Genomic DNA, 26021 nt, shown 5'->3' with positions numbered 1-26021 from the left:
CAGAGTCTTACCTACTGGAACACAGGGGAAGTCACTTTCTTTTTCTTTTTTTTTCTCTTTTTTTTTTACATACCATGGTATGAAGCCTGAAATAGTGCTTCTGCAACATGCTCTTTTAAGTCCGGTTTATTGAGGTATAATTTACATATAGTAAAATTCATCTTCCTTTGGTGTACAGTTCTGAGTTTTGACAAATGTATACAGTCATGTAACAAGCACAAGTGAGATATACAGCATTTTCATCACTCCAACAAGTTCCTGGCACCTTTTGTGGTCAACCTCTGCCCCCTAAACCCCTAAACCCAAACCCTGGCAACCATCCATTTGATTACAAAAAGTTCACCTTTTCCAGAATGTGGCCTTTTGTGTCTGGCTTCTTTCACTTAGCACGATGTTTTTGAAATTCACCTATGTGTGCCACAGGCATTTAAAAAAACTTTATTACTGAAAATTTCGAACATATAGAAGTCAAATAGCATAGAGACCACCCTGTGCCTGACACCAAATTTGAACAATTATCAACCCAGGGCCCATTTAATTTCATCTACAGTCCCACCCATCATGTAGCAAATCCCAGATATATCATTTCATCTATAGGCATTTCGATGTGTCTTCTCTAAAAATTTAGGGCTTTCTTGGGGGGGAAGGGATAAACTGGGAGACTGGGATTGACATATACACACTGCTATATATAAAATAGATAACTAATAAGAACCTACTGTACAGCACAGGGAACTCTACTCAATAGTGGCCTATATGGGAAAAGCATCTTAAAAAAAAAAAGAGTGGCTATATGTATATGTATAACTGACTCACTTTGCTGTACACCTGAAACTAACAACATTGTAAGTCAACTATACTCCAATAAAAATTTAAAAAATAATTTAGAAAATAAATAAAAATTTAGGACTTCGTGTTTTTGTTTTTTGGGGGAGGGGCTTGTTAACGACAGTACTATTATCCAACTTATTTTATTTAATTTATTTATTTTTCACGCACCGAATGGCATGCGGGATCTTAGTTCCCCCATCCGGGATCCAATCCGCGCCTCCTGCAGTGGACGCGCGTAGCCCTAACCGTTGGACCGCCAGAGATGTCCCATATCCCACTTATTTTAGATAAAACTTTTTGGTAAGACTAGTTCACGGTAGAGGGTGCCAACTTCCTTTAGCAGCGCGCACTACGAGCCAAAAAGCCTTGCCGCTCCGGGATCTTCCCCGGGTTCCAAACTGTATCCCCGGAAGCGGTCTGAAGGGGGCGGGGCCGTCTCTCAGGCGTAGGCAGTGCGCGTGCACAGAGAGGCGCACCCTCTCGGCTGCCGTAGTTCGCCTCTTCGCTTGGGCGCCTCGTCGTCATGGCGGCCGTTCGGAAGCCGGTGCTGCTCGGGCTTCGCGATACTGCGGTGCACTGCTGCCCCACGGGGCTGGGCGCCTGGACCACGAGCAAGCTGGGCGGCATTCCGGTGAGGTGGGGCGTCGGAGCCGGGGTCGGCGGGTGCTGGTGAGGGCTACGGGGTGAGGGAGTGGGCGAGGTCTCGGGTAAGAGTCAGGGTCTGAGTGCCTCCCTTGCCCTCAGGACGCCCTGCCCGCCGTGGCAGCGCCGAGGCCAGTGTGTGAACTTTGCAGGCAGCCGCTTGTCCTGGTCGTGCAGGTGTACTGCCCGCTGGAAGGCTCCCCCTTTCATCGGCTCCTGCACGTGTTCGCTTGCCCCCGCCCGGGGTGCGCTAGCGGCAGGGCGCGCAGGTAGGCGGGAGCGGGGGTGGGGGGCCAGCCCCCGGCGCACCCGGAGGGGACTGGTCAGTCGGCTGGCAGTCGGCTATGGACCCTTCACCGCAGTTTTTCTTTACTATGAAGTTGGAAGGTGTTCCGCTCCCAGTGCCTGCAAACGCGAGAGAAAGAGACGCAGGACGCTCAGGTAAAGCGCTTGTGACTATCATATTATGATCTGCTGTCATTTGAGGGTATTTTCCAGAATTTCGTTTAAGACAAACTTTAAGCCATGTTCTCTGAAGTACTTTGGAGTGGTTTCAGCTTTTTTTATGTTTAGTTTTTATTACTTTTTCTTATTAGTCATCCATTTTATACCCATCAGTGTATACATGTCAATCCCAATCTCCCAATTCATCACACCACAGTTTGCTTTTTTTTTGAACCGTAAAATGGTACTTCCTTAACGTCTTGTTAGTTGTTTTAATTATGCACTGGAGGTATGGAAGCACATAGCTTACGGATTTTTCTGTTTGGGAAAAAGTATGGGTGTGTACATACATATCATTATATGTGTGTGTTTATAGTAAATATACTTACTGTGATAAGTATATGTGTATGTAACAAACATATTTAATACGACAAAACCCGAATTTATTAAATTAAAAAAATCTGGCAAGCTGGTAGCTGCAGAACAAAATTCAGCTTCCCTTTGCCTGTGAATGCTGCTTTATATATACACTGAATTCTTAATGTGTGCCAAGCACAGTACTAGCAGTACTGGGAATAAAAAGGTGGTGTCTGCCTATATTTGTCAGGGTTCAATTGCAGATAATAGAAAAGCACTTTGACTTTTTAAAGCTGAGACAGACTTAAAATTAGGTTTTTACTAACTTATTTGGATAGCCTGGAGGAGATGACTCCAGGAGTGACCTCCGGAACCACACCTCAGAACTGGCCTGTCAAGGAGCTGCTAACCTCGCTTGCAGTCAGGAAACTGAGATGTGTTCCGGTGAATGGAAGCTGCCCTGTTCAGAACTGTTGACTCCAGAGCCTTGCTGTCTCCATCTACAGATCAGCTACCTTTTTTTTCATGGCTCTTCTTTCCACTTCACTCTGTCTCAAGTTTGTGTCTCCCTCTAGACACAGACCCCCTGATCACACCTAGGACCCCAGGTGCTTAGGAGTCTGGGAAATGTAGTTCTTTCTTACCATGTGCAATACATGAAGCACAACTGAAAGAGATGTTGAAGAAACCACTGTACTGCATTTGCCATGGTGCCCCTGAAAAGGAAACACAATATTTGTCACCTCCAACATGCTTTTGAGTAAATGGGGTCCAGGAAGTTGAATCAGAGTGTGCCAGAGTGGAGGGCGGGGGGTGCTGGTGTTAAGGCTCCCTCAGGAAGGTGAAGGGATGGGTGGCTCAGGAAGCCAAGGGAGTAGGTGAGATCACCCAAGTGTGCTTGAACCACATTCACTGGATATTTTTCCAGAAACAGGAGAATGGCCTCACAGCTGAGGATTGGTGTGAAGGTGCAGATGACTGGGGAAGTGACGGGGAGGAGGCGCCTCCACCACAGTTTATCTCAGATTTTGGAAATGATTCCAGCCGTGCCAAAGACAGAGACTGGACTGCCCAGCTCCAAGACCTCCGCCTGCAGGATACTGTCCCGGGTGCTGCTCTTCCTCTGCCTCCTGGGGAAGGGATGGCCTTGCCTTCCGTGCTGCCACAGTTCCTGCCCTACTACATCTGTGTTGTTGATGAGGATGACTACAGAGACTTTGTCAGTCTAGATCATGCTCAGAGCCTTCTGAGGGAGTATCAACAGAGAGAGGGAATTGACATGGAACACTTGCTTTCCCAAAGGTGAGAGTGCGTACTGCTGAGCGTGAGAGGTGATTTGATCAGGAAGCTGCCACAGTAGGTACCCTTTGGTTTTACCCTCGTATCTGGGGAAACTTTTTCAGGCAGCACTTGTGTGTGTAGGACCTTTCTGCTTCATGCCTCTCAGATGAGAAAGGGAGACAGACAAGGGGATCTTACCAGCCACCCTCGAGTTAGCTTGAAGACACTTTGTTCTGTTTATAGGGACCCTCAGGAAAGTGAACAAACGAGTTAGGGATACCAAGTATTTACACAAGATGGGTTTACTAGCTCTTTAACTTTTCTGTTTTTAAATGTATAACAGAGACAGGTAAGTTAGGAAAATGCCATTTGTTTATTGACTCTTGCCTGTGGCTCAAGAACTGGCCTAGGACCTCAGAGACCCTCCCAGAGCCTCAATTCTCCCCTGTAAAATGGGGATGATACTGATATCTGGGTGGTGTATCTCTTCACATGGTTTTTGGAGTTAAGTGTGAGAATAGGTCTTGAAAGGCTTTATAAACCAAAACCCTCTAAAGTTTGAAGTAAGAATAATCACTTTGCTATTATAATAGAATTACAGTAGGATATATGGGGAGTTGACCTGGTTCTTTACCAGAGCTGTATCATTTGTAAGCTTTTTCAGAATACTGTTGGAGTGTGTGAAGAAGTGTTGGTGTTTGAAAATAATCCATAATGGAGAAAGAAATGGAGAGAGTGAGTGGACATAATGACTTTTTAAATTGCAAATAATTATCCAGAGTTGAAAATGGCGAGGAAGCAGGGCTTGAGAGAAGGGTAGCGGGGGGGTTACTGCTGTTCAGTATAATTTTCAGTATATTTCTAAATACTGTAATTCTCTGGATATATACAGGCAAAAGTGTTTTTTGCTTCTCTTTTTAGTCTTTCTAGCGATGGTGATGAAAAATATGAGAAGACCATAATTAAAAGTGGAGATAAGATGTTTTACAAATTCATGAAGAGAATTGCTGCTTGTCAAGAGCAGATTTTGAGGTAAAGGCACATTTTTTTAAATTGTTTTTCTTGATTGTAAAAGTAATGTATATAGGGCTTCTCTGGTGCGCAGTGGTTGAGAGTCCGCCTGCCGATGCAGGGGACACGGGTTCGTGTCCCGGTACGGGATGGTCCCGCATGCCGCGGAGCGGCTGGTCCCGTGAGCCATGGCCGCTGAGCCTGCGCGTCCGGAGCCTGTGCTCCGCAACGGGAGAGGCCACAACAGTGAGAGGCCCGCGTACCGCAAAAAAAAAAAAAAAGAAAAGAAAAGAAAATACTTTTAAAACCACCACCAGGCTAGGTCTCTCACTTCAATCACTCTTGTACTTTAATTTCAGTTCTTATTTCATTTTGGGGAAAATTTCCTGTTTCATCGTTGAGTATTGTTTTTCATCCATTTGTTGAGTTCTTTATTTTGGACACCAATTATCCTTATAGTAGTTATATTTATCAACCTTCCATAGATATCACCTTCTCTCTAATTGCTTTGTCTTTTTCTTTTGCATTCACTAGATTTTCACAACTCTTTTAACCACGTCAGTACTTCGATTTTCAGCCAAGTCTATTATTTCTAAATTTATTCAATATGTAATGTGTGGCTTGGTTTCTTTAGCAATTCAATTTCCCTTGGCCTCTCATAGTTACTTCATTTTCTCAACTTTGAGCTCTTGGGTTTCACTGAATGTATTTTCTTACAAAGTTCTTCTATATCTTGAAAACTCTGCTGGGAATTATGTGTTCTCAGTTTATGTTTTCTTCCAGATATGGTTCCTGGCTCATTTTTGTTTGTACTATTCATTTCTTTAATTTTACTGATTACAGGAGTGGAATGCCACTTTGCATCTAGCTCATGCCTGAAGGGGGCAACTCTGTTTAGACCACCAGTTTTCTCCAAAACGGTGTGTGGGCTTTCTTACTGATTTTCTGTCTATCTCATATCAGAGGTCTGCTCTTTTCCCCTTCTCCAAGCATATTTTTCATTTCTTCTACTTTTCTGTAGTGAAGTGGGGTGGGGATATGGTTCTGTAAGACCAGATGCAATCTACTAGAACACCTGGGTTTCACTTTGACTTCTCAGATAGTGTAAAATGTCTTACATGTTGGGAGATCCCATTTTAATGGGGAAGAAATTGCCCTTGACCTCTTTATCATTACTGTAACTAGTCAACAACTTTTGCTTCTGAGAGGCAATTCCTAATTCCCTGCATCCTCACCCCACCACACCCAGTTCTCTGGCCAACAGCCCTACAGCAGAAGATACAGATTCTTTTCCTATTTGCTGCTTTCCAGATTCAAGATTATTACTGCAATTCTCAGGATTTTGTGGGCTAATCAGTATATTTTGAAGAGGTGAAAGAAGAAGGCTGTATGGTTAGAACTCACACTAAACCATTCCAGAAATTTCTCTACCTTCCTCTGTGAAAAGTAAATTAATTACAAAAATAAATATTTAAATACATGTGAGGTACCCAGACCTGTATTAGACATTTAGTGATATTATGTCCTGAGCTGCCACTCTTGAGTTTTATGGTATTAAGTTCCTTTCCTTATTTCATTGCTGATGGAAGGGATTTTCTTTTTAATACTTGTTTTTTTCTATTTTATTTTTGGCTGACTTTTACCTTTTATATTCATCATATCAGGTATTAGGGGAGAAAGACCATTTTATTTTACTCTGTCCACTTTATCTGGACCCATTTTTCCAAGTTTTCCCTATGTCATTATTTTTATATACTATAACCTGCTGGGTATGTCATTTCCTCTGAGGCCTCTCTGACATCCTAGTTATAATAGCTATGTTTTATTTTCCTCATTTATCACTTGTGGAAATCATACAACATGTCTATTTATTTTTAACTTCCCTCACTAGAAAGCTAAAGCTATAAAAACACGGACTTTGTGTCATTTCCTGCTGCACCTGCAGCATCTAAAATAGACCCAATAAATATTTGCTGGATGAATGAATACGTTCACTGAATCCTTCCAAACATGCTGTAAAGTAGGTATTAGGCCCATTTTACAGAAGAGAAAATAAAGGTAAAGTCATCTGCCCAAGGCCAAGTCTTCTAAGACCTAAACCAAGGTTCTTTTCACCCATACCACATTTGAAAGGGTATTGGCTCCACCAAATACCTCCTATACATGGGCACTGTGTTTTGCATGAGAGTTATATACTGTCCTTACCACCAAAGAGTTTACAGAAATTAGGTGATTCAGTAGACCCTTGTCCTAAGATGATGAAGAATAGATAAATATGCCAGTGCTATTAAGAGATCCTAGGGCTTCCCTGGTGGCGCAGTGGTTGAGAGTCCGCCTGCCGATGCAGGGGACACGGGCTCGTGCCCCGGTCCCGGAAGATCCCACATGCCACAGAGCGGCTAGGCCCGTGAGCCATGGCTGCTGAGCCTGCGCGTCCGGAGCCTGTGCTCTGCAACGGGAGAGGCCACACAGTGAGAGGCCTGTGTACGGCAAAAAAAAAAAAAAAAAGATCCTAGGGAATTCCCTGGCGGTCCAGTGGTTAGGACTCTGCACTTTCACTGCCGAGGGCCCGGGTTCGATACCTGGTTGGGGAATTAAGATCCCACAAGCCACGCAGCATGGCCAATTAAAAAAAAACAAAACGAAAAGATCCTAACAGATCTCTGCTTCCCCAAAACATAGCATAGTGGATTTCAAACAACAGCCAGTATTTACGTATATTTTACAGAGTATTTGCCTCATCACCTCATTTGATTCTCATAGGAATCCTATGAAATAGGTAGTTGTATCATCATCCTCACGTTAGAGATGAGGCACTGAGGATAAGAAAGGTTAAGTGACTTGCCCACGGACCCACAGGTAGAAATGGAAGACCTGGGCAATGAACTTCCAAGACGTATGATTCAATATCCTATGAGCACTTGTTACTTACTACAAAGTATTATGTCTTCAATATATGAAACTTATAAAGTAGAATGCACAGGGGAAATAAAATCAAAACTATTATAATTAACAAAGATTTAATTACAAAGATGGAAGTCAAACTGATAAGGACACACTCTGTAGTTCAAGAAAAATCAAGACCCCACACCCCAGATAACAGCCTCCTAAACCCCCATCTCAAGAATAGCATCAACACTCACCCAGTTTCACAAGCCAGAAGCTCAAAACCACTTCTGTTGCCTTCTTTTACTCTCATATCCAAGGGTCACCAAGAACTGCCATTATAAAAATATCCCACAGGAACTTCCCTGGTGGTCCAGTGGGGAAGACTCCGCACTCCCAATGCAGGGGGCCCAGGTTCCATCCCTACTCAGGGAACTAAGATCCCACAGGCATGTTGCAATTAAGAGTCTGCATTGCCACAACTAAGAAGCCTGCAAGCTGCAACTAAGAGTCCACATGCTGTAACTAAGAAGCCTGCGTGCTACAGCTAAGCCCACATGCTGCAACTTAACATGCTGCAACAAAGATCCTGCGGGCCGCAACTAAGACCCAGTGCAGCCTAAATAAATAAATATTTTTTTAAAGAAAGAAAAGAGAAAAATTATAAATATTCTATGACCCCAATTATTGTTTTTAAAAAATACACAAAACTGGGCTTCCCTGGTGGCGCAGTGGTTGAGAGTCTGCCTGCCGATGCAGGGGACACGGGTTCGTGCCCCGGTCTGGGAGGATCCTACATGCCACGGAGCGGCTGGGCCCGTGAGCCATGGCCACTGAGCCTGCGCGTCTGGAGCCTGTGCTCCGCAACGGGAGAGGCCACAACAGTGAGAGGCCCGCATACCGGAAAAAAAAAAAAAAGCAAAACCTACTTACATGTGTGCATCCAAATGCATAAAAAATAAGTGAACTTAAGAAAAATCTTAGCTTCATGGTTTGAGGAATACTGTAGATTTTGGTTTTCTTGTTATACTTTCCTGTGTTTCCCAAACTAATATACATTATTTTTATTTATTTTTGTGGTACCCCGGGATTTTCAAACCCCGGGGTTTGTTGCAGTTTTAGTTAGATTCAGTTCAACATTAGCTTTAGTGCCTTCATCTAGACTTGGTAACCATTGATAAGAATTCAGATATCTTGCTCTGATATACAACCTTGCAGCTATTTTTCTGGGCCTTTGGATTTTCTTTGTTCTCTGGTTTTGCTCCGGATACTCTCCAAGAAAGAAACAAAATTTGCAAAGCGTGGTCTTAGATGTTGGAATGTGACTTGTACGTGGCCCTGATTCACGGTTCTTTATTTCGTTGCTCTAGGTATTCCTGGAGTGGAGAACCACTTTTCTTGACCTGCCCTACATCAGAAGTCACTGAGCTCCCAGCCTGCAGTCACTGTGGAATCCGAAGGATATTTGAGTTTCAGCTTATGCCAGCGCTGGTCAGCATGCTCAGAAGTGCTAATTTAGGTAATAAGCCATTCATTTATTTGAGTTTGTGGGTTTCTAGCACTAATTTGGAATTATTTTTAAAATGAAAGACTATTGTTTCATTTTTGTTTCCTTAAAAAATATAAGCATATTACATAAAATTTGGGAAATTAGAATTATTATTATTTTTTTAATATTTATTTTATTTTTTAATTTTCTTTATTTTTTTTGGCTGCACTGCGTCTTAGTTGCGGCACGCGGGATCTTCGTTGAGGCGTGCGGGCTTCTCTCTAGTTTGGCATGCGGGTTTTCTCTCTCTAGTTGTGGAACACGGGGTCCAGAGCATGTGGGCTCTGTAGTTTGCGGCACGTGGGCTCTCTTGTTGAGGTGCGCGAGCTCAGTAGTTGTGGCGTGCAGGCTTAGTTGCCCCCCAGCAAAATTAGAATTATTTTAAGAAAACTTGTGTTGCTTCCATTTGGGGCTATTGTAAAGTTACTATCAACATTTGTGTACAAGTCTTTATATGGACATAGGCTTTTCGGTAAGTATCTAGGAGAAAAATGGTTGAATTATATGGTAAGTGTGTGTTTAACTTTTTAAGACATTGCCAAACTGTTTTCCAAAGAGGTTGTGCCACTTATATCCCAACCAGCAATACATGAGAGTTGCACATCCTTGGCAACACTTGATATGGTCTGTCTTTTTCATTTTAGCCAGTCTCACAGGTGTGTAGTGATGTCACATGGTTTTAATTTGCATTTCTCTAACAACTAATGATTTTGAGCATCTTTTCATGTGTTTATTTACCACTATATGTTTTCTTTGGTGCAGTATCTGTTCTAATCATTTTCTGTTTTTAAAAATTGGATAGTTTGTCTTCTTATTACTGAATTTTGAGAGTTTTGTATCTATTCTGGATACAAGTCCTTTAGTATATAATTTATAAATATTTTCTCCAAGTCTGTGGCTTGCCTTTTTTTATTTGTTTTTTTGGTATGGACTTTATTCTTCAGAAGCTTTCAATTTACAGAAAAATTAAGAAATAGTACATAGAGTTCCCATATACCTCACACCCAGTTTCCCCTTTATTAACATTTTACATTAATGTGGTACTTTTATTACAATTAATGAACCAGTATTAATACATTATTAACTAAAATCCATAGTTTATTTAGATTTCCTTAATTTTTACCTGATACCCAAGCGCCTGTCCTGGATACCACAGTGCATTTAGTTGTTGTGTCTCTTGCCTGTGATGGATTTTCAGACTTCCTCATTTTTGAAGACCTTGACAATTTTGGGGAGTACTGGTCACTTACTTTGTAAGATGCCCCTATATTGGAATTTGTCTGATTTTTTTCTTATGATCAGAATGAGATTATGGGTTATTGAGAGGAAAATCACAGGGGTAAAATGCCATTTTCTTCATGTCACACATGATATCAAGGGTGCATCTTTATACATTGACTGTTGATGTTAGCCTTGATCACCTGGTGTTTCAGGTTTCTCCACTTGAAAACAATTCCTTTTTCTCCCCCTAGTCAGAATAAAATGACTTGTCTTTTTATTCTCTAAACAGTGTCCTTTCAAAAAACAGTTTTTAATTTTGAAGGACAATTGATTAATTTTTTCTTGTATGGATCATGTTTTTAATGTCTTGTCTAAGAAATAATTGCCTAGCCCAAGGACACTAGTTTTTTCCTAGTTTTATGTTTTACATTTAGATTTATGTCCATTTTGAGTTAACTTTTATATATAGTGTGAGGTATGGATCAAGTTCATTCTTTTCCATGTGAATATCCAGTTGTTTCAGCACCATTTATTGATAAGGATATTCTTTCTCTGCTAAATTATCTTTTACCTTTGTTGAAAATTGGTTGTCCATATATGTATTAATTTATTTGTGTACTCTCTGTTCTGCATTCTGTTCCATTAATCTGTTTTTCTGTTTTGACACCGCTGCCACACTGTCTCGACTACTGTAGCTTTGTAGGATTTGTAATCTGGTAGTGTCAATCTTGCAGCTTTATTCTTCCTTTTCAAAGATATTTTGACTCTTCCAAGTCCTTTGCATTTCTGTGTTTTTAAGAATCAGCTTGTCAGTTTCTTTAAAAAGTAAAAGGCATTCTGGGGTTTTGATTGGGATTGCATTGATTCTCTGGATCAGTGTGGGGAGAATTGATATCTTAATGTTGAGTCTTCCAACTCATGTACATAGTATGTCTTTCCATTTATTTACGTTCTCTTTAATTTCTTGCAGCAGGGTCTTATACTTTTCAATGTATAGTCTTACACATCTTTTTTCAGTTTTGTCTCTAAATATTAACTGCTTTTTTATGTTATTGTAAATGGCATTTAAAAAATTTCAATTTCTGATGTTTGCTGCTAGTATATTTAAATATAATTGATTTTTTAAAAGATGTGTTGTAAAATATACATACTTAAAATTTACCATTTTGTGGTCATGAAGAATCTAGGGGCAAGATGGCAGTAAAGATGCAAACCTACTGGAGAATGGACTTGAGGACATGGGGAGGGGGAAGGCTAAGCTGGGACAAAGTGAGAGAGTGGCATGGACATATATACACTACCAAATGTAAAATCGATAGCTAGTGGGAAGCAGCCGCATAGCACAGGGAGATCAGCTCCGTGCTTTGTGACCACCTAGAGGGGTGGGATAGGAAGGGTGGGAGGGAGGGAGATGCAAGAGGGAAGAGATATGGGGATATATGTATATGTATACCTGATTCCCTTTGTTATAAAGCAGAAACTAACACACCATTGTAAAGCAATTATACTCCAATAAAGATGTTAAAAAAAATTTACCATTTTAGCCATTTCTTTAAGTGTATAGTTTAGTGGCATTAAGTATATTCACAATGTTATGTAACCATCACCACTATCTATTTCCAAAACTTCTTTGTTATCCCAAACAGAAAATCTGTACCCATTAAGAATTAACTACTCGCCCACTCCCAGAAAGGAATTAACCCCCCCATTTTCTCTTCCCCTAGTTGCTGGTAACCTCTGTTCTATCTCTTTCTGTCTCTGTGAATTTACCTGTTCCAGATACCTCATACAAGTGGAATCATACAACATTTGTCCTTTTGTGTCTGGCGTATTTCCCTTAGCGTAATGTTTTCAGGGTTTGTCCATGTTGTAGCATGTATCAAAATTACCTTCCTTTTTATAGTTCATTGTATGTATATACAAATTTTAAAAATTCTTTAACTTGATGAGATTTCCATCCTTTAGCTATTATGAGTAATGCTGCTGTGAACAGTGGTATACAAATATCTGTTTGACTCCCTGTTTTTAGTTCTTTTGGGTATATCCTAGGAATGGCATTGCTGGGTCATTTTTAGAGCTGTAAACACATACATTGAAAACAAAGAAAAATCTCAAATCAATGACCTAACTGTTTACCTTTTAAGGAACTTGCAAAAGAAGACCAACCAAGCAAAGCTCACAGAAGAAAGGAAGGAATAAAGGCTAGAGCAGAGATCTTAAAGGATAATATAAAAACAACAGAGACAAGTGTTCTAAACCAAATTTTTTGGTGTGGATTCTTTAGGATTTTCTACATATAAGATCAGATCATCTCTATTTACTAATATATATTTTATATATATACACACACACATAATAGTTTTTGCCAAATGTAATGATTTTACATGGGATGGTGGCTGATTACATTTGATCTTTATGACCATTGAGTATTCTTATGTGTATCTAAAGTACTTTTAGAACAGACATGAAAATATTCCATCTACTCATCGAATTCACAAAACATGTTTATTCATTGTACAATATTTTAAAAGGTTAGCGTGGTTTAATTTTTGAAGCAGAAATTCTGTCTCTTAAGATGATGAGTTGACCAAGGCACACGTTTGGCATAATCATATACAGTTGAGGAATAATGGCTTCTATCTCTTTGCACAACTGCCATAGTCACTCATGTATAGTATCTGCAATGAGGGCATTTTTATGTCAGCATTATCTTTTTCCGGTTTACCAGTAATTCCCTGAGGTACATCATATCCATTTCCTCTTTTATTTCAGCAATCAGTAAACCTTTCTTCTGTGGTTATGGAAGTGTTCTTAACATGAACATACCTTGTCATGTGACGTATTTGTTTACCATGGCCTACTTCTCTTTTACAATCATAAACAAGGAAAGTTGTTTGCTTTTTGTATTCCCTACTGCATTTCAGATCTAACCTGATTTCTTAGGACCTTTATATATTTCTTTTGAATTGCTTGAAGCACATAAGAAGAGATCACTTTTTATCTTTACCTACATCATTAGGTGTATGGACATTATAATAACATGTAATTTTTTTTTTACTACACTGAAAATCATTTCAGGCTTTGATCTTGGAGTAGTTTTTCTAAGAGGTGACTTGTTCCTGGGACAAAATATAGCAACAACTAAAATCACTTGCAGGATTGTCTACTATTTTTGTTTCTTTAAATTTGTCAGTTTGGGGGGCTTCCCTGGTGGTCCAGTGGTTAAGACTCTGGTGCTTAAGGGCACGGGTTTGATCCCTCATTGGGGAAGTTCTGCAAGCTGTGGAGTGCAGCCAAAAAAAAAAAAACATTTTGTCACTTTCTGGTAACTATCCTAGGAACTGGTGAGTTCTAGGTATTTTTTAAACAATTCTGATTAGAAAACATCAAGATGAAACACTGAATCTTTGTGTTCTGTTATCATTATTCTAATATGAATATTTGAGTTGAAGATAATTTGATTTTGATCTGTTAGTGTGGAAATGTAAGTATGGAGACAAAGACAAAATAAAAACAAGCATTCTTGGGATTTCCCTGGTGGCGCAGTGGTTAAGAATCCACCTGCCAATGCAGGGGACACGGGTTCGAGCCCTGGTCCGGGAAGATCCCACATGCTGTGGAGTAACTAAGCCTGTGTGCCACAACTACTGAGCCTGCACTCTAGAGCCCACGTGCCACAACTACTGAAGCCTGCGTGCCCAGAGCCCATGCTCCACAACAAGAAAAGCCACCTCAATGAGAAGCCCATGCACTGCAATGAAGAGTAGCCCCCTGTCAGATTTCCCTGGTGGTGCAGTGGTTAAGAATCCGCCTGTCAACACAGAGGACACGGGTTCAGTCTGTGGTCTGGGAAGATCCCACATGCTGCGGAGTAACTAAGCCCATGCACCACAACTACTGAGCCTGCGTTCTGGAGCCCGCGAGCCACAACTACTGAGCCCGTGTGCCACAACTACTGAGCCTGCACTCTAGAGCCTGTGTGCCACAACTACTGAAGCCCGCGCGCTTCAACTATTGAAGCCCGTGTGCCTAGAGCCTGTGCTCTGCAACAAGAGAAGCCACCGCAATGAGAAGCCCGCACACTGCAATGAAGAGTAGCCCCCGCTTGCCGCAACTAGAGAAAGCCCACGTGTAGCGATGAAGACCCAATGCAGCCAAAAAAATAAAAAATAAAATTAAAAAAAAAGAAAAGAAAAAGAGTAGCCCCTACTCGCTGCAACTAGAGAAAGCCCACGCACAGCAACAAAGACCCAATGCAGCCAAAAATAAAATAATAAATAAATTAATTAAATAAATTAAAAAGAAATAAACTTAAAAAAACAAGTATTCTTGGAAAAAAGATCACATCGTCTGCAAGAGAGGTAATTTTATTTTTTTATTTTTAAAATATTTATTTATTTTGGCTGTGCTGGGTCTTAGCTGTAGCACACAGGATCTTTGTTGCGACATGCGGGACCTTTAGTTGCAGCATGCGGGCTTTTTAGTTGCGGCATGTGAACTCTTAGTTGTGGCATGCATGTGGGATCTAGTTCCCCGACCAGGGATCAAACCCAGGCCTCCTGCATTGGGAGCACAGAGTCTTACCGACTGGGCCACCTGGGAAGTCCCCAACAGAGATAATTTTACTTCCTTCTTTCTGATTTGTATGCCTTTTATTTTTCTTGTTCAGTCGCCCTATATAGAACTTCTGTATCGAATAGAAGTTACAAAAGTAAAAGTAGGCATCCTTTACTTGTTCCTGGTCTTAGGGGAATAGCTTTTAGTTTTTCACCATTAGTATTAAGTTAGCTGTGAGTTTTTCATATGTATGGCCTTTTTCAGATTGAGGAATTTACCTTCTATTTCTAGTTTATTGAGTGATTTTTATCACTACAGAGTATTGAATTTTGTCAAATGCTTTTTTTCTGCATCAATTGAGATGATCATGGTAATTCTGTGGATTCTGTTAATGTGGTATATTATATTGATTTTGGTATGTTTAAACATCTTTCCATTCTTGGGATAAATCCCATTGGATCATAGCATATAAACCTTTTTATAAGCTCCTGGATTTGGTTTGCTAGTATTTTGTTGAGGATTTTTGCATCCGTATAAGGGACATTGGTTTGTACTTTTCTTTTAATATCTCTGTCTGGCTTTGGTATTAGGATAATACTAGCCTCAGAGAATGAGTAAGTAGTCCCTTCTATTCAATTTTTTGGGAGACTTAAAGAAGGATTGGTGTTTATTCTTCTTTAAATGTTTTGTAACATTTACTAGTTATATCCTCTAGTCCTTGGCTTTTCTTTATAAATTTATTTATTTATCTTTGGCTGCGTTGGGTCTTTGTTGCTGTGCACGGGCTTTCTCTAGTTGCGGTGAGTGGGGACTACTCTTCATTGTGGTGCGCGGGCGTGGGATCTTGGACCAGGGCTTGTACCCGTGTCCCCTGCATTGGCAGGTGGATTCTTAACCACTGTGCTACCAGGGAAGCCCCTTGGCTTTTTTTTACTGGAAGGGTTTTGATTACTCGTTCAATTTCCTTGCTATAGGTCTATTCAAATTTTCTGTTTCTTCTTGAGTCAGTTTTGGTAGATTGCATGTTTCTAGGAGTTTATCATTTCTTTTAGGTTATTCAATTTGTTGGTATACAACTGTTCATATTATTCTCTTATAATCTTTTATTTCTATGAAATTTGTCTTAATGTTTCTACTTTTTTTTTTTAAAGTAGTTATGTATTCAGTATTTTATTTATTTATTTTTGACTGTGTTGGGTCTTCGTTTCTGTGCAAGGGCTTTCTTTAGTTGCCGCAAGCGGGGGCCACTCTTCATTGCGGTGCTCAGGCCTCTCACTATCGTGGCCTCTCTTGTTGCGGAGCACAGGCTCCAGACGCCCAGGCTCAGTAGTTGTGGCTCACGGGCCTAGTTGCTCCACGGCATGTGGGATCTTCCCAGACCAGGGCTTGAACCCGTGTCCTGTGCGTTGGTAGGCAGACTCTCAACCACTGCGCCACCAGGGAAGCCCTAATTTTTTTTTATTTTTGGCTGTGTTGGGTCTTCGTTGCTGCACGCGGGTTTTCTCTAGTTGCAGCAAGTGGGGGCTACTCTTCGTTGCGGTGTGCGGGCTTCTCATTGCGGTGGCTTCTCTTGCAGAGCACGGGCTTCAGTAGTTGTGGCACGTGGGCTCAGTAGTTGTGGCTTGAGGGCTCTAGAGTGCAGGCTCAGTAGCTGTGGCACATGGGCTTAGTTGCGCCACGGCATGTGGGATCTTCCCAGACCAGGGCTCAAACCCATGTCCCTTGCATTGGCAGGTGGATTCTTAACCACTGCGCCACCAGGGAAGTCCCAATGTTTCTACTTTCATTTCTGGTTTTAGTAATTTGAGTCTTCTCTTTTTCTTAGTCATTCTAGCTAAAGATTTGTCAATTTTGTTGATCTTTACAAAGAACAAACTTTTGGTTCTGTGGGTTTTTCTCTATTGTTTTTATATTTCCATTTAAAAAAGAATTCTGCTCTAGTCTTTATTTTTTCCTTTCTTCTGCTGGCTTTGATAGTGTGGTCTTTTTCTAGTTCCTTAAGGTATAGACCATTAAGGTCATTGACTTGAGATCTTTCTTTGTTTTTATTGTGTGTGCTTATATCTGAAAATTTCCTCTTAGCACTGCTTTCACTGCAGTTTGGTATGTTGTGCTTTCATTTTCATTTGTTTCAAGGTATTGTCTAATTTCCTTTGTGACTTCTTTTTTGACCTGTTGGTTGTTTAAAAATGTTCTGTTTATTTTTCACGTATTTGTGAATTTTCCAGTTTTTGTCCTGTTATTGATTTCTAGTTTCATTTCATTGTGATCATAAAGATACTTAGTATGAGGTAAGTCTTCTTCAATTAATTGAGACTTATGGTATATCCTAGAGATGTTCTATGTACACTTGAAAAGAATGTGGTGTTAAGTGGTGTGTTCTTTATGTGTCTGTTAGTTCCAGTTGTGAAACTATTGCATTGTCAAACCTTCTGTTTCCTTATTGATCTTCTCTCTGGTTGTTTTATTTATTATTATAAGTGAGTTAGTTTTTTGTTTGTTTGTTTGTTTGTTTGTTTTTTGCCGTACGTGGGCCTCTCACTGTTGTGACCTCTCCCATTGCGGAGCACAGGCTCTGGACGCGCAGGCTTAGTGGCCATGGCTCACGGACCCAGCCGCTCTGTGGCATATGGGATCCTCCCGGACCGGGGCACGAACCCGTGTCCCCTGCATCGGCAGACGAACGTTCAATCACTGCGCCACCAGGGAAGCCCATATAAGTGAGTTATTGATATCAAGTATTATTGTAGCACTGTCTATTTCTCTCTTTAAATCTTTCAATTTTTGCTTCACATATTTAGGGTCTCTGCACATAGAAGCTTATATGTTTATAATTATTATATTTTCTTGCCCTTATATTTTCTTGCCCTATTGAACCTTTTATCAACACATAATGTCCCTGTTTGTCTCTTGTAACCACTTTTTATTTGAAGTTTTGTCTAACAATAAGATAGCCAGGGCTTCACTGGTGGCGCAGTGGTTGAGGGTCCGCCTGCCGATGCAGGGGACACGGGTTCATGCCCCGGTCCGGGAAGATCCCACATGCTGTGGAGTGGCTGGGCCTGTGAGCCATGGCCGCTGAGCCTGCACGTCCGGAGCCTGTGCTCCGCAACGGGAGAGGCCACAACAGTGAGAGGCCCGCATACCACAAAAAAAAAAGAAAAAGAAAAAGATAGCCAACCTAGCTCTCTTTTAGTTACTGTTTGCCTAGAATATCTTTTTCTATCCTTTTGCTTTCATCCTCTTTGTGTCCCTGTTATCTAAAGAGAGTATTTCTAATAGTATATAGATTAGTGTTATTTTATTATTTTTTTATATCCCATCTGTCAATGCTTTTTTTTAAATAGGAGAGTTTAATCCATGTACATTTAATGTCATTACTGATAAAGGATTTACTTCAGCCATTTAGCTATTTTCTGTATGTCTTATAATATTTTTGTTCCTCAGTTCTTCCATTATTGCCTTTTTTTTGGTATTTAGGTGATTTTATTGTAGTATACCATTTAGATTCCCTCTTTCATTGTCTGTATACAGTAAGTCTCCTACATACGAATGAGCTCCTTTCTGAGAGCGTGTTTGTAAGTCCAATTTGTTCGTAAGTCCAACAAAGTTAGCCTAGATACCCAACTAACACAATCTGCTATGTAGTACTATACTGTAATAGGTTTGTAATACTATTCACAAAAATAATACATAAAAAACAAACAAAAAATAAAGAAAACATTTAAAATCTTACAGTACAGTACCTTGAAAAGTACAGTAGTACAGTACAACAGCTGGTGTACAGGGGCTGGCATCGAGTGAACAGGCAAGAGGAGTTACTGACTGGAGGAGGGAGAGGAGGTGGGAGATAATAGAGCTGAAGGATCGTCAGCAATAGGAAATGGAGGGCAATCGGCAATTTCACCCACGCCTGATGTTGATGGAACACATGTTTGCATCTTTGAAAGTTCGCAACTTGAAGGTTCATAGGTAGGGGACTTACTGTATTTTTTAGTATTTTACTTAGTGATTACTTTGCAATTAACGTCTTAAAATTTTAGCAACCTAGTTTGAATAATACCAACTTTCTTTCAATAGTATACAAACACTTCTACTTCTATATACATCTATTCTTTTCCCTTTATATTGTTAACATCACAGATTATATCTTTATACCTTGTATGTCTCTTAACATAGATTCATAATTGGTATTTTATGCATTTGCTTGTTAAATTGTATAGGAGAAAGAAGTTACAAACTAAACCAGAAGTATAATAAAGCTGTCCTTTATGAAGTTCTTTATTTTTCCTGTTTTTGAGTTACTGTCTAGTATCCTTTAATTTCAACCTGGAGAACTCCTTTTAGCATTTCTTTTTTATATATATATAAATTTATTTATTTATTTGTTTGTTTTTATTTTTGGCTGTGTTGGGTCTTCGTTGCTGCGCATGGGCCTTCTCTAGTTGCAGCGAGCAGGGGCTACCCTTCGTTGTGGTGTGCAGGCTTCTCATTGCGGTGGCTTCTCTTGTTGCGGAGCATGCACTCTACGCGTGCGGGCTTCAGTAGTGGTGGCACGCGGGCTCAGTAGTTGTGGTTCATGGGCCCTAGAGCGTAGGCTCAGTAGTTGTGGCGCATGGGCTTAGTTGCTCCACGGCATGTAAAATCTTCCCAGGCCAGGGATAGAACCCGTGTACCTTGCATTGGCAGGCGGATTCTTAACCACTGTGCCACCAGGGAAGCCCCTAGCATTTCTTACAGGGAAAATGTACTGTTATGAACTCCCTCAGCTTTAAAAAAAAAAAAGAAAAGAAAATCTGGTAATATCTTAATTCTCCTTCAATTTTGAAACATAGTTTTGACAGATACATAATTCTTTATTTACAGTCTTTCAGGATGAAATGTGTCATCCTATTGCCTCCTGGCTTTCCTGGTTTCTGAGAAATCAACTGTTAAATCTTATTGAGGCTATCTTGTATGCAGCTAGTTACTTCTGTCTTGCTGCTTTCAAAGTTACCCTTTTGTCTTTGAGTTTTAACAGTTTGTCAATTTAACATTTGACTACCGTGTGTCTGGTGTGGATATCTGAGTTTTTACTGCTTGAAGTTTGTTGAGCTTCTTGGATATGGTGTTGGAGCTAGTTGCTAAATGAAAGAAGGAAAATCTCTAAATGTCTTAATTGAGCTCTTACTAGATGATGAAGTATTTCACTAGACTCCAGAGTTCCAAAATAGATAGTTTCAGATAGTTCTTCCAGCTCAGTAGCTGCCTTAGTGCAAGGTCAGATTCCTAGAGCTTCCTACTCTGCCATGTTCCTTGACATTATTTCCACAATTGATTTTTGTATACTGATCTTGTGCCCTGCAACTGTTCTGTTATTTTGTTGATTACATCAGGTTTTGAACATAGACAATCATGTCGTTTGGGGATGAAGACAGTTACTTCTTCCTTTCCTTAGCTGGCTGTCTTTTTTTTCTTTTCTTTTCTTCTTCTTTTTTTTTTTTCTTTTTTTTGCCTACTGCACTGACTAGAACCTCAATACAGTGTTGAATGTAAATATGAGAGCAGACATCCTTGTCAAATTTCTGATCATAGGAGTAAAGCAGTCAGTCTTTAATCGTTAGGTAACTTAGTAACTTGTTAACTGTAGGTTTTTTGTAAATGCTCTCATCAGGTTGAAGAAGTGCCTGTCTAATCCTATTTTTTTGCATTCTTTTTTTTTTTCCTTAACAAATTTATTTAATTATTTATTTTTGGCCACGTTGGGTCTTCGTTGCTGTGTGTGGACTTTCTCTAGTTGTGGCTAGCAGGGGCTACTCTTCGTTGCGGTGTGCGGGCTTCTCATTGTGGTGGCTTCTTTTGTTGTGGAGCATGGGTCTAGGCGTACAGGCCTCGGTAGCTGTGGCATGTGGGCTCAGAAGTTATGGCTTACGGGCTCTAGAGCGCAGGCTCAGTAGTTGTGGTGCATGGGCTTAGTTGCTCCGTGGCATGTGGGGTCTTTCCAGAGTAGGGCTTGAACCCGTGAACCCTGCATTAGCAGGCAGATTCTTAACCACTGCGCCATCAGGGAAGTCCCTTTGAGTTCTTTTTAATAGCTGTGTATACAAGTATTATTTAAGTCATGTTTAGCAAATTGTTGCATGGTAGGTATCTACCAGTTTCTGTTGCCATCAGCCACATAGGAAGTTGTTGATGTCCCAGCATCTTTTGCAGCATCTGGTACAAAATTTTGGAAAAGTTTTGCAAATATTATTGTTAAAAACGTCATAACCTAGCAATTCCACCCAAAATAATTGAAAACATACGTACACCAAAACCTGTACACAAATGCTCGTATCAGCATTATTCGAAATACCCAAAAAGTGGAAGTAACTGAAATGTTCATCAACAAATCAGTATACAAACAAAATGTGGTATCTCCAGTGAGTATTATTCTGCCATGAAAAGAAAGGAAGTACTACATGATAAACGTGCAGCAAATACTTGTGCCTTGAAAACATTATGCTAAGTGAAAGAAGCCAGACACAAAAGGCTACAAATTATACGATTCCTTTTATATGCAATGTCCCTAATAGGCAAATCCATTGAAAGAGAAGATTAGTGGTTGCTTGTACCTGGAGGCAGGAGAGAATGGGGAGTGACTGCTAACGGGTATGGGCCTGGGGTGTCTTTTTGGGGTGATGAAAATGTTCTGGAATCTGATAGTGGAGATGTTTGTATAACTATGTGAATATGCTAAAAACCAATGAACTGTAGCTTTAGAATGGTAAATTTTATGGCATGTGAATCATATTTTAATTAAGAAAAACACCGTGTAAGCAGCTGCACAAACTCATAATGCCTTTGGTGATCCTTATAAGGATGACAGGAACAACAATTATGACAGCAAAGTGACAATTATAACAATTAGGTTTAATGGAGGAAAAACAATTTTTTTAAAATATTTATTTTTTGGCTGTGTCGGGTGTTAGTTGCGGCACTCGGGATCTTTGTCGCGGTGCATGGGCTTCCCTCTTGTGGCACGTGGGCTCAGTAGTTGTGGTGCACGGGCTTAGTTGCCCTGCAGCATGTGGGATCTTAGTTCCCTGACCAGGGATCGAACTGGCATCCCCTGCATTGGAAGGTGGTTTCTTAACCACTGGACCATCAGGGAAGTCCCAATGGAGGTAATTAAGCCAACTTAAATAATGAACATTCATTCTTTAGGAAAAAACGTTAGTTTTATTTATTTATTTATTTATTTCTGTGGTACGCGGGCCTCTCACCGTTGTGGCCTCTCCCGCTGCGGAGCACAGGCCCCGGACGCGCAGGCCCAGCGGCCATGGCTCACGCGGCCATGGCTCACGCGCCCAGCCGCTCTGCGGCATGTGGGATCTTCCCGGACCGGTGCACGAACCCGTGTGCCCTGCGTCGGCAGGCGGACTCTCAACCACTGCGCCACCAGGGAAGCCCCCTTTGTCCATTTTTTAATCAGCGTATTTATTTTTTGTTGTTGAGTTGTAGGAGCTGCTTATATATTCTAGATGTTACCTCCTTATCAGATATGATTTGCAAATATTTTCTCCCATTCCACTGATTGTGTCCTTTGATGCACGTAAGTTTTTAATTTTGTTATAGTCCAGTTTGTCTGTTTTTTCTTTTGTTGCCTGTGTTTTGCTGTCATATCCAGGAAATCCTTACCATGTACTTCGTTTTAATTTATTATTTATTTATTTATGTATGTAATGGCTGCGTTGGGTCTTTGTTGCTGCGTGCGGGCTTTTTCTAGTTGTGGCGAGCCGGGGCTACTCTTCGTTGTGGTGCCCGGGCTTCTCGTTGCTGTGGCTTCTCTTGTTGCGGAGCACGGGCTCTAGGCACGTGGGCTTCAGTAGTCGTGGCTCGCGGGCTCCAGAGCTTAGGCTCAGTAGTTGTGGTGCACGGGCTTAGTTGCTCTGTGGCCTGTGGGATCTTCCCAGAGCAGGGCTTGAACCCGTGCCCCCTGCATTGGCAGGCAGATTCTTAACCACTGCGCCACCAGGGAAGTTCCTAGGTAATGGGTTCTTTATTCAAGAGGCCCTAGTTTCTATAAGATCCTCTGAAATTAAGAGAATTATATTCATTCTGTATTTCAATTTTGAATAGTATGCATTATCTTTACTATAACAGATAAGGAAATGTATACCCTACTCCATCTCCAAATATTTGAGTATCATTTTTGCTTTATCAAGGTTTTTAAATCTGTATTCTATAGCCATAATTCTCATAGCTGTTTAGCCTATGAATTCTTTATTTTGACTGTTCTCTCCTAGCTGGAATCTATCAAGTAATAGCCTCAAAGAGGGCTCGTAGGTGTTGTTCTTACTTTAGAATGTGTGTGCTGGTCTGCCTTTATATTTGAAGGACAGCTTATGTATAAAGTTCTTAAGCCCCACTTTCTTTCTTCAAAACTTTGTAATTGCCCATGCTGTCAACAGTGAGAGCCCCGCCAGTCCTTTTATCTGGTACCTCCTGTCATCTCCCATGGCTGCGTCTCACCGGGAAGTATGTTTTGGCATTGAATGTTGCTTTGTAGAAGTCTGAGGGTGGACTGATTTCCATCCTGCCCCACCGCCGCCACCTTTGTAACTAACTTTATGCTAGGATGCCTGTAGAATTTTATTTATTTATGAAGTCCAGGCACTGAACTAACATATGTCTTGCCGTCCCATTGTTCTATAATCCTTTTATTGTGGGACAGGATAGGTCTTCTGACCTATATATTTAGTTTTTCTTCCTTTTTATTTCTGAGTATCTTTTCTGTTGAATTTGTAGCTTTTCTACGGAAGCAACACCAGTTGCTTTGGTCACCTTTCTCCTCTCAAATGCATGCTTTTCCCTTTCCCTCTACATTCATTGAGATTCTCTCAAGCCTTTTTTTCTACCTGTAATTAAGTTTCACCTGTCTTTTCTGTTTCTTGTGGTTTCTGATGTTTTTCATTGGATGTGTAATGGGACTGTTTTGATCTCCATATGCCGTGTCTTTCTCCTCCCCCTTCCTCATCCCCCAAATGTGGCAGGTCTCTGGGCTCATGTATAATACTCAGCTACTTGGTATTTTATTCTCTCTAATTCTTTACACCTCCTTCTTTCATCTCCTGGTGTTACTAGTACTGAGTTTCAGCCTTCTAATGCCCTCTGAAAACTGCCTGTTGCTCATTCTAGTTGGGAATTATCTCAAATTCACCACGTTATTTTTTCAAAATCAGCTCTATTTTGGCCTTTCTTTGTACTGTCTTTGATTTTCTTTCCATTATTGCTGTCTACATTTTTAAAAAGTATTTTTCTTTTGCTGCAGCAAACCAGTTGCCCAACTGCTCCTTTTCACTCCTGATTTCCTATTCTGATTTCAACAGGAGTTCTTGTTGCTCATGTTCTCTTGATGACATTCTTCGTGGCTCCATCCATCAATAAACTTCTATAAATTCTTACGATTTATTTTCTACTTTTTGCCTGTATCCTTTCTTGGAGGTAGTGTTCTGTCAGTGTGACATATTTTAAAATGATCTTCAATGTCAGATAGTCTAGACATTTGCAATGAAGACTAATTGAGATTTTTTGTTTATTTTCAAAGTATATTTTACTGGGACTTCCCTGGTGGTCTAGTGGCTGGGACTCTGTGCTCCCAATACAGGTGGCCTGGGTTCGGTCCCTGGTCAGGGAAGTAGATCCCACATGCCACACCTAAGAGTTCACGTGCCACAACTAAAGAACTCACATGCCGCAACTAAGACCCGATGCAGCCAAATAAATAAATATTTTTTTTAAAAAAAGTATATTTTACTGAGAAATCTGTGGGTTTTTTTGCAATCAGCAGTCACTTTTTGTAGGAATACTGCAACTGTATTGTGACTGAAAACTAGTGAGCACTGTTTTTGCTTTAAGTAATTATTTTTTCAGTGTGTAAGGTAGAATCACTCCCTGTGGCAACGCCAGTTATCCTCATATTGAGCCATCTTTTTCCTTCCTTTGTATTTTCTTCTAATTGCTTAACAGTTCACACTTAAGATGTGCCAGGCTCTGTTCTAAGTATCTTACATGTATTGGCTTGTTTACTCCTCCTTACAGCAACCTTGTCATCATGATAAATAGAGTCATTATAACATAGAGATGAAATCACTTGCTCAGGGTGGTAGAGCTGGGGTTTAAACTCCAGCAATCTTGTTCCAGAGTCTGGGCTCTATCCACTAAGCAAACTTTGAAATTTTTTTTTTTTGATGGGTATACTATTTTATTAACATTTAAATTTCACCAAGAGTTCAAGTATATGCTAGCCATTTGTTCAGATTTTTGAAATAAAGACAAAATGGGCAGACGGCTTTGAGGGTGCGATGTATTTAACACTGCCCGATATATTCACCAACTAGACAATCGAAGGGGTGGTATGACTATACACTTAGGAGCACCAAGTACAGGAACAAGCCCTGGAATTGGAAGAAAAACCTGCCATTCAGGACTGAACAGAGGTCTTTGGTTGCTGACAGAATCTCCCCTTGACTTCAGACATGAGACAAACCGAGGGAGTCTGTCAGTATACAAAAACCACTGCCTTTAGTAACAGGATGGACTTGCCAGAACCAATTCAGATTGTGGGGACCAGTCTGAAGTGAGCAGGGTTGGCTGGAGGCTGGAAATGTTGCACCTGAAGGCCAGCATCGGCAGATGACAGCAGCCATGTTCTAAAAATCGCTGATTTCTACACAAGTTCCTAAGATGCTTTCCCCAAACAGGGCAAACTTTGAATATTGAGTGTATCTCATAAGTTTTCTCTTTGCTGGAATCCTGAATATGTTGTATTTTTCAGGTCTTTCTGTGGAATTCGGAACCATTCTAATATACACATGTGAGAAGAGTTGCTGGCCTCAAAATCATCAGACTCCCGTGGAAGAATTTTGTATTATCCAAGAGGACCCAGATGAATTATTATTTAAGTAGTGCATTTCCTTTTGTGTTTTTTTGTTTGTTTGTTTTCATTTTTGGCTGCGTTAGGTCTTTGTTGCTGCACGTGGGCTTTCTCTAGTTGCAGAGAGAGGGGGCTACTCTTCATTACAGTGCGCGGGCTTCTCATTGCGGTGGCTTCTCTTGTTGCGGAGTACAGGCTCTAGAGCACAGGCTCAGTAGTTGTGGCCCATGGGCTTAGTTGCTCTGTGGCATGTGGGATCTTCCTGGACCAGGGCGTATTCTTAACCTCTGTGCCACCTGGGAAACCCTTTCCTTTTGTTTATATAAATTAAAGCAAATTTTAATG

General features: G+C 40.7%; 1 protein-coding gene across 1 annotated transcript; it reads left to right on the top strand.

Annotated features, from left to right (window-relative positions):
- Positions 1–1351: 1351 nt before the first annotated feature.
- On the top strand, positions 1352–26021 carry PDCD2L (programmed cell death 2 like). Its single transcript, XM_082677958.1, has 7 exons — positions 1352–1462; positions 1576–1742; positions 1854–1914; positions 3203–3576; positions 4477–4587; positions 8823–8971; positions 25578–26021. The coding sequence occupies exons 1-7, from the start codon at positions 1355–1357 to the stop codon at positions 25706–25708; spliced, it is 1101 nt and encodes a 366-aa protein (XP_082534084.1). The 5' UTR covers positions 1352–1354; the 3' UTR covers positions 25709–26021.

Source organism: Grampus griseus (assembly GCF_964374135.1).
Source record: "Grampus griseus genome assembly, chromosome: 19".
Classification (NCBI taxonomy): domain Eukaryota; kingdom Metazoa; phylum Chordata; class Mammalia; order Artiodactyla; family Delphinidae; genus Grampus; species Grampus griseus.
Note: the sequence above shows the minus strand (reverse complement) of the source record. Positions and strands in the feature narration are given on the sequence as shown.

Excerpts from the sequence above, each read along its gene's own strand:
- PDCD2L (XM_082677958.1), top strand. The coding sequence starts at position 1,355 with ATGGCGGCCGTTCGGAAGCCGGTGCTGCTCGGGCTTCGCGATACTGCG. Across the intron at positions 4,588-8,822 it reads TGTCAAGAGCAGATTTTGAG|GTATTCCTGGAGTGGAGAAC; the intron begins GTAAAGGCACAT and ends TCGTTGCTCTAG. Across the intron at positions 8,972-25,577 it reads GCTCAGAAGTGCTAATTTAG|GTCTTTCTGTGGAATTCGGA; the intron begins GTAATAAGCCAT and ends TGTATTTTTCAG.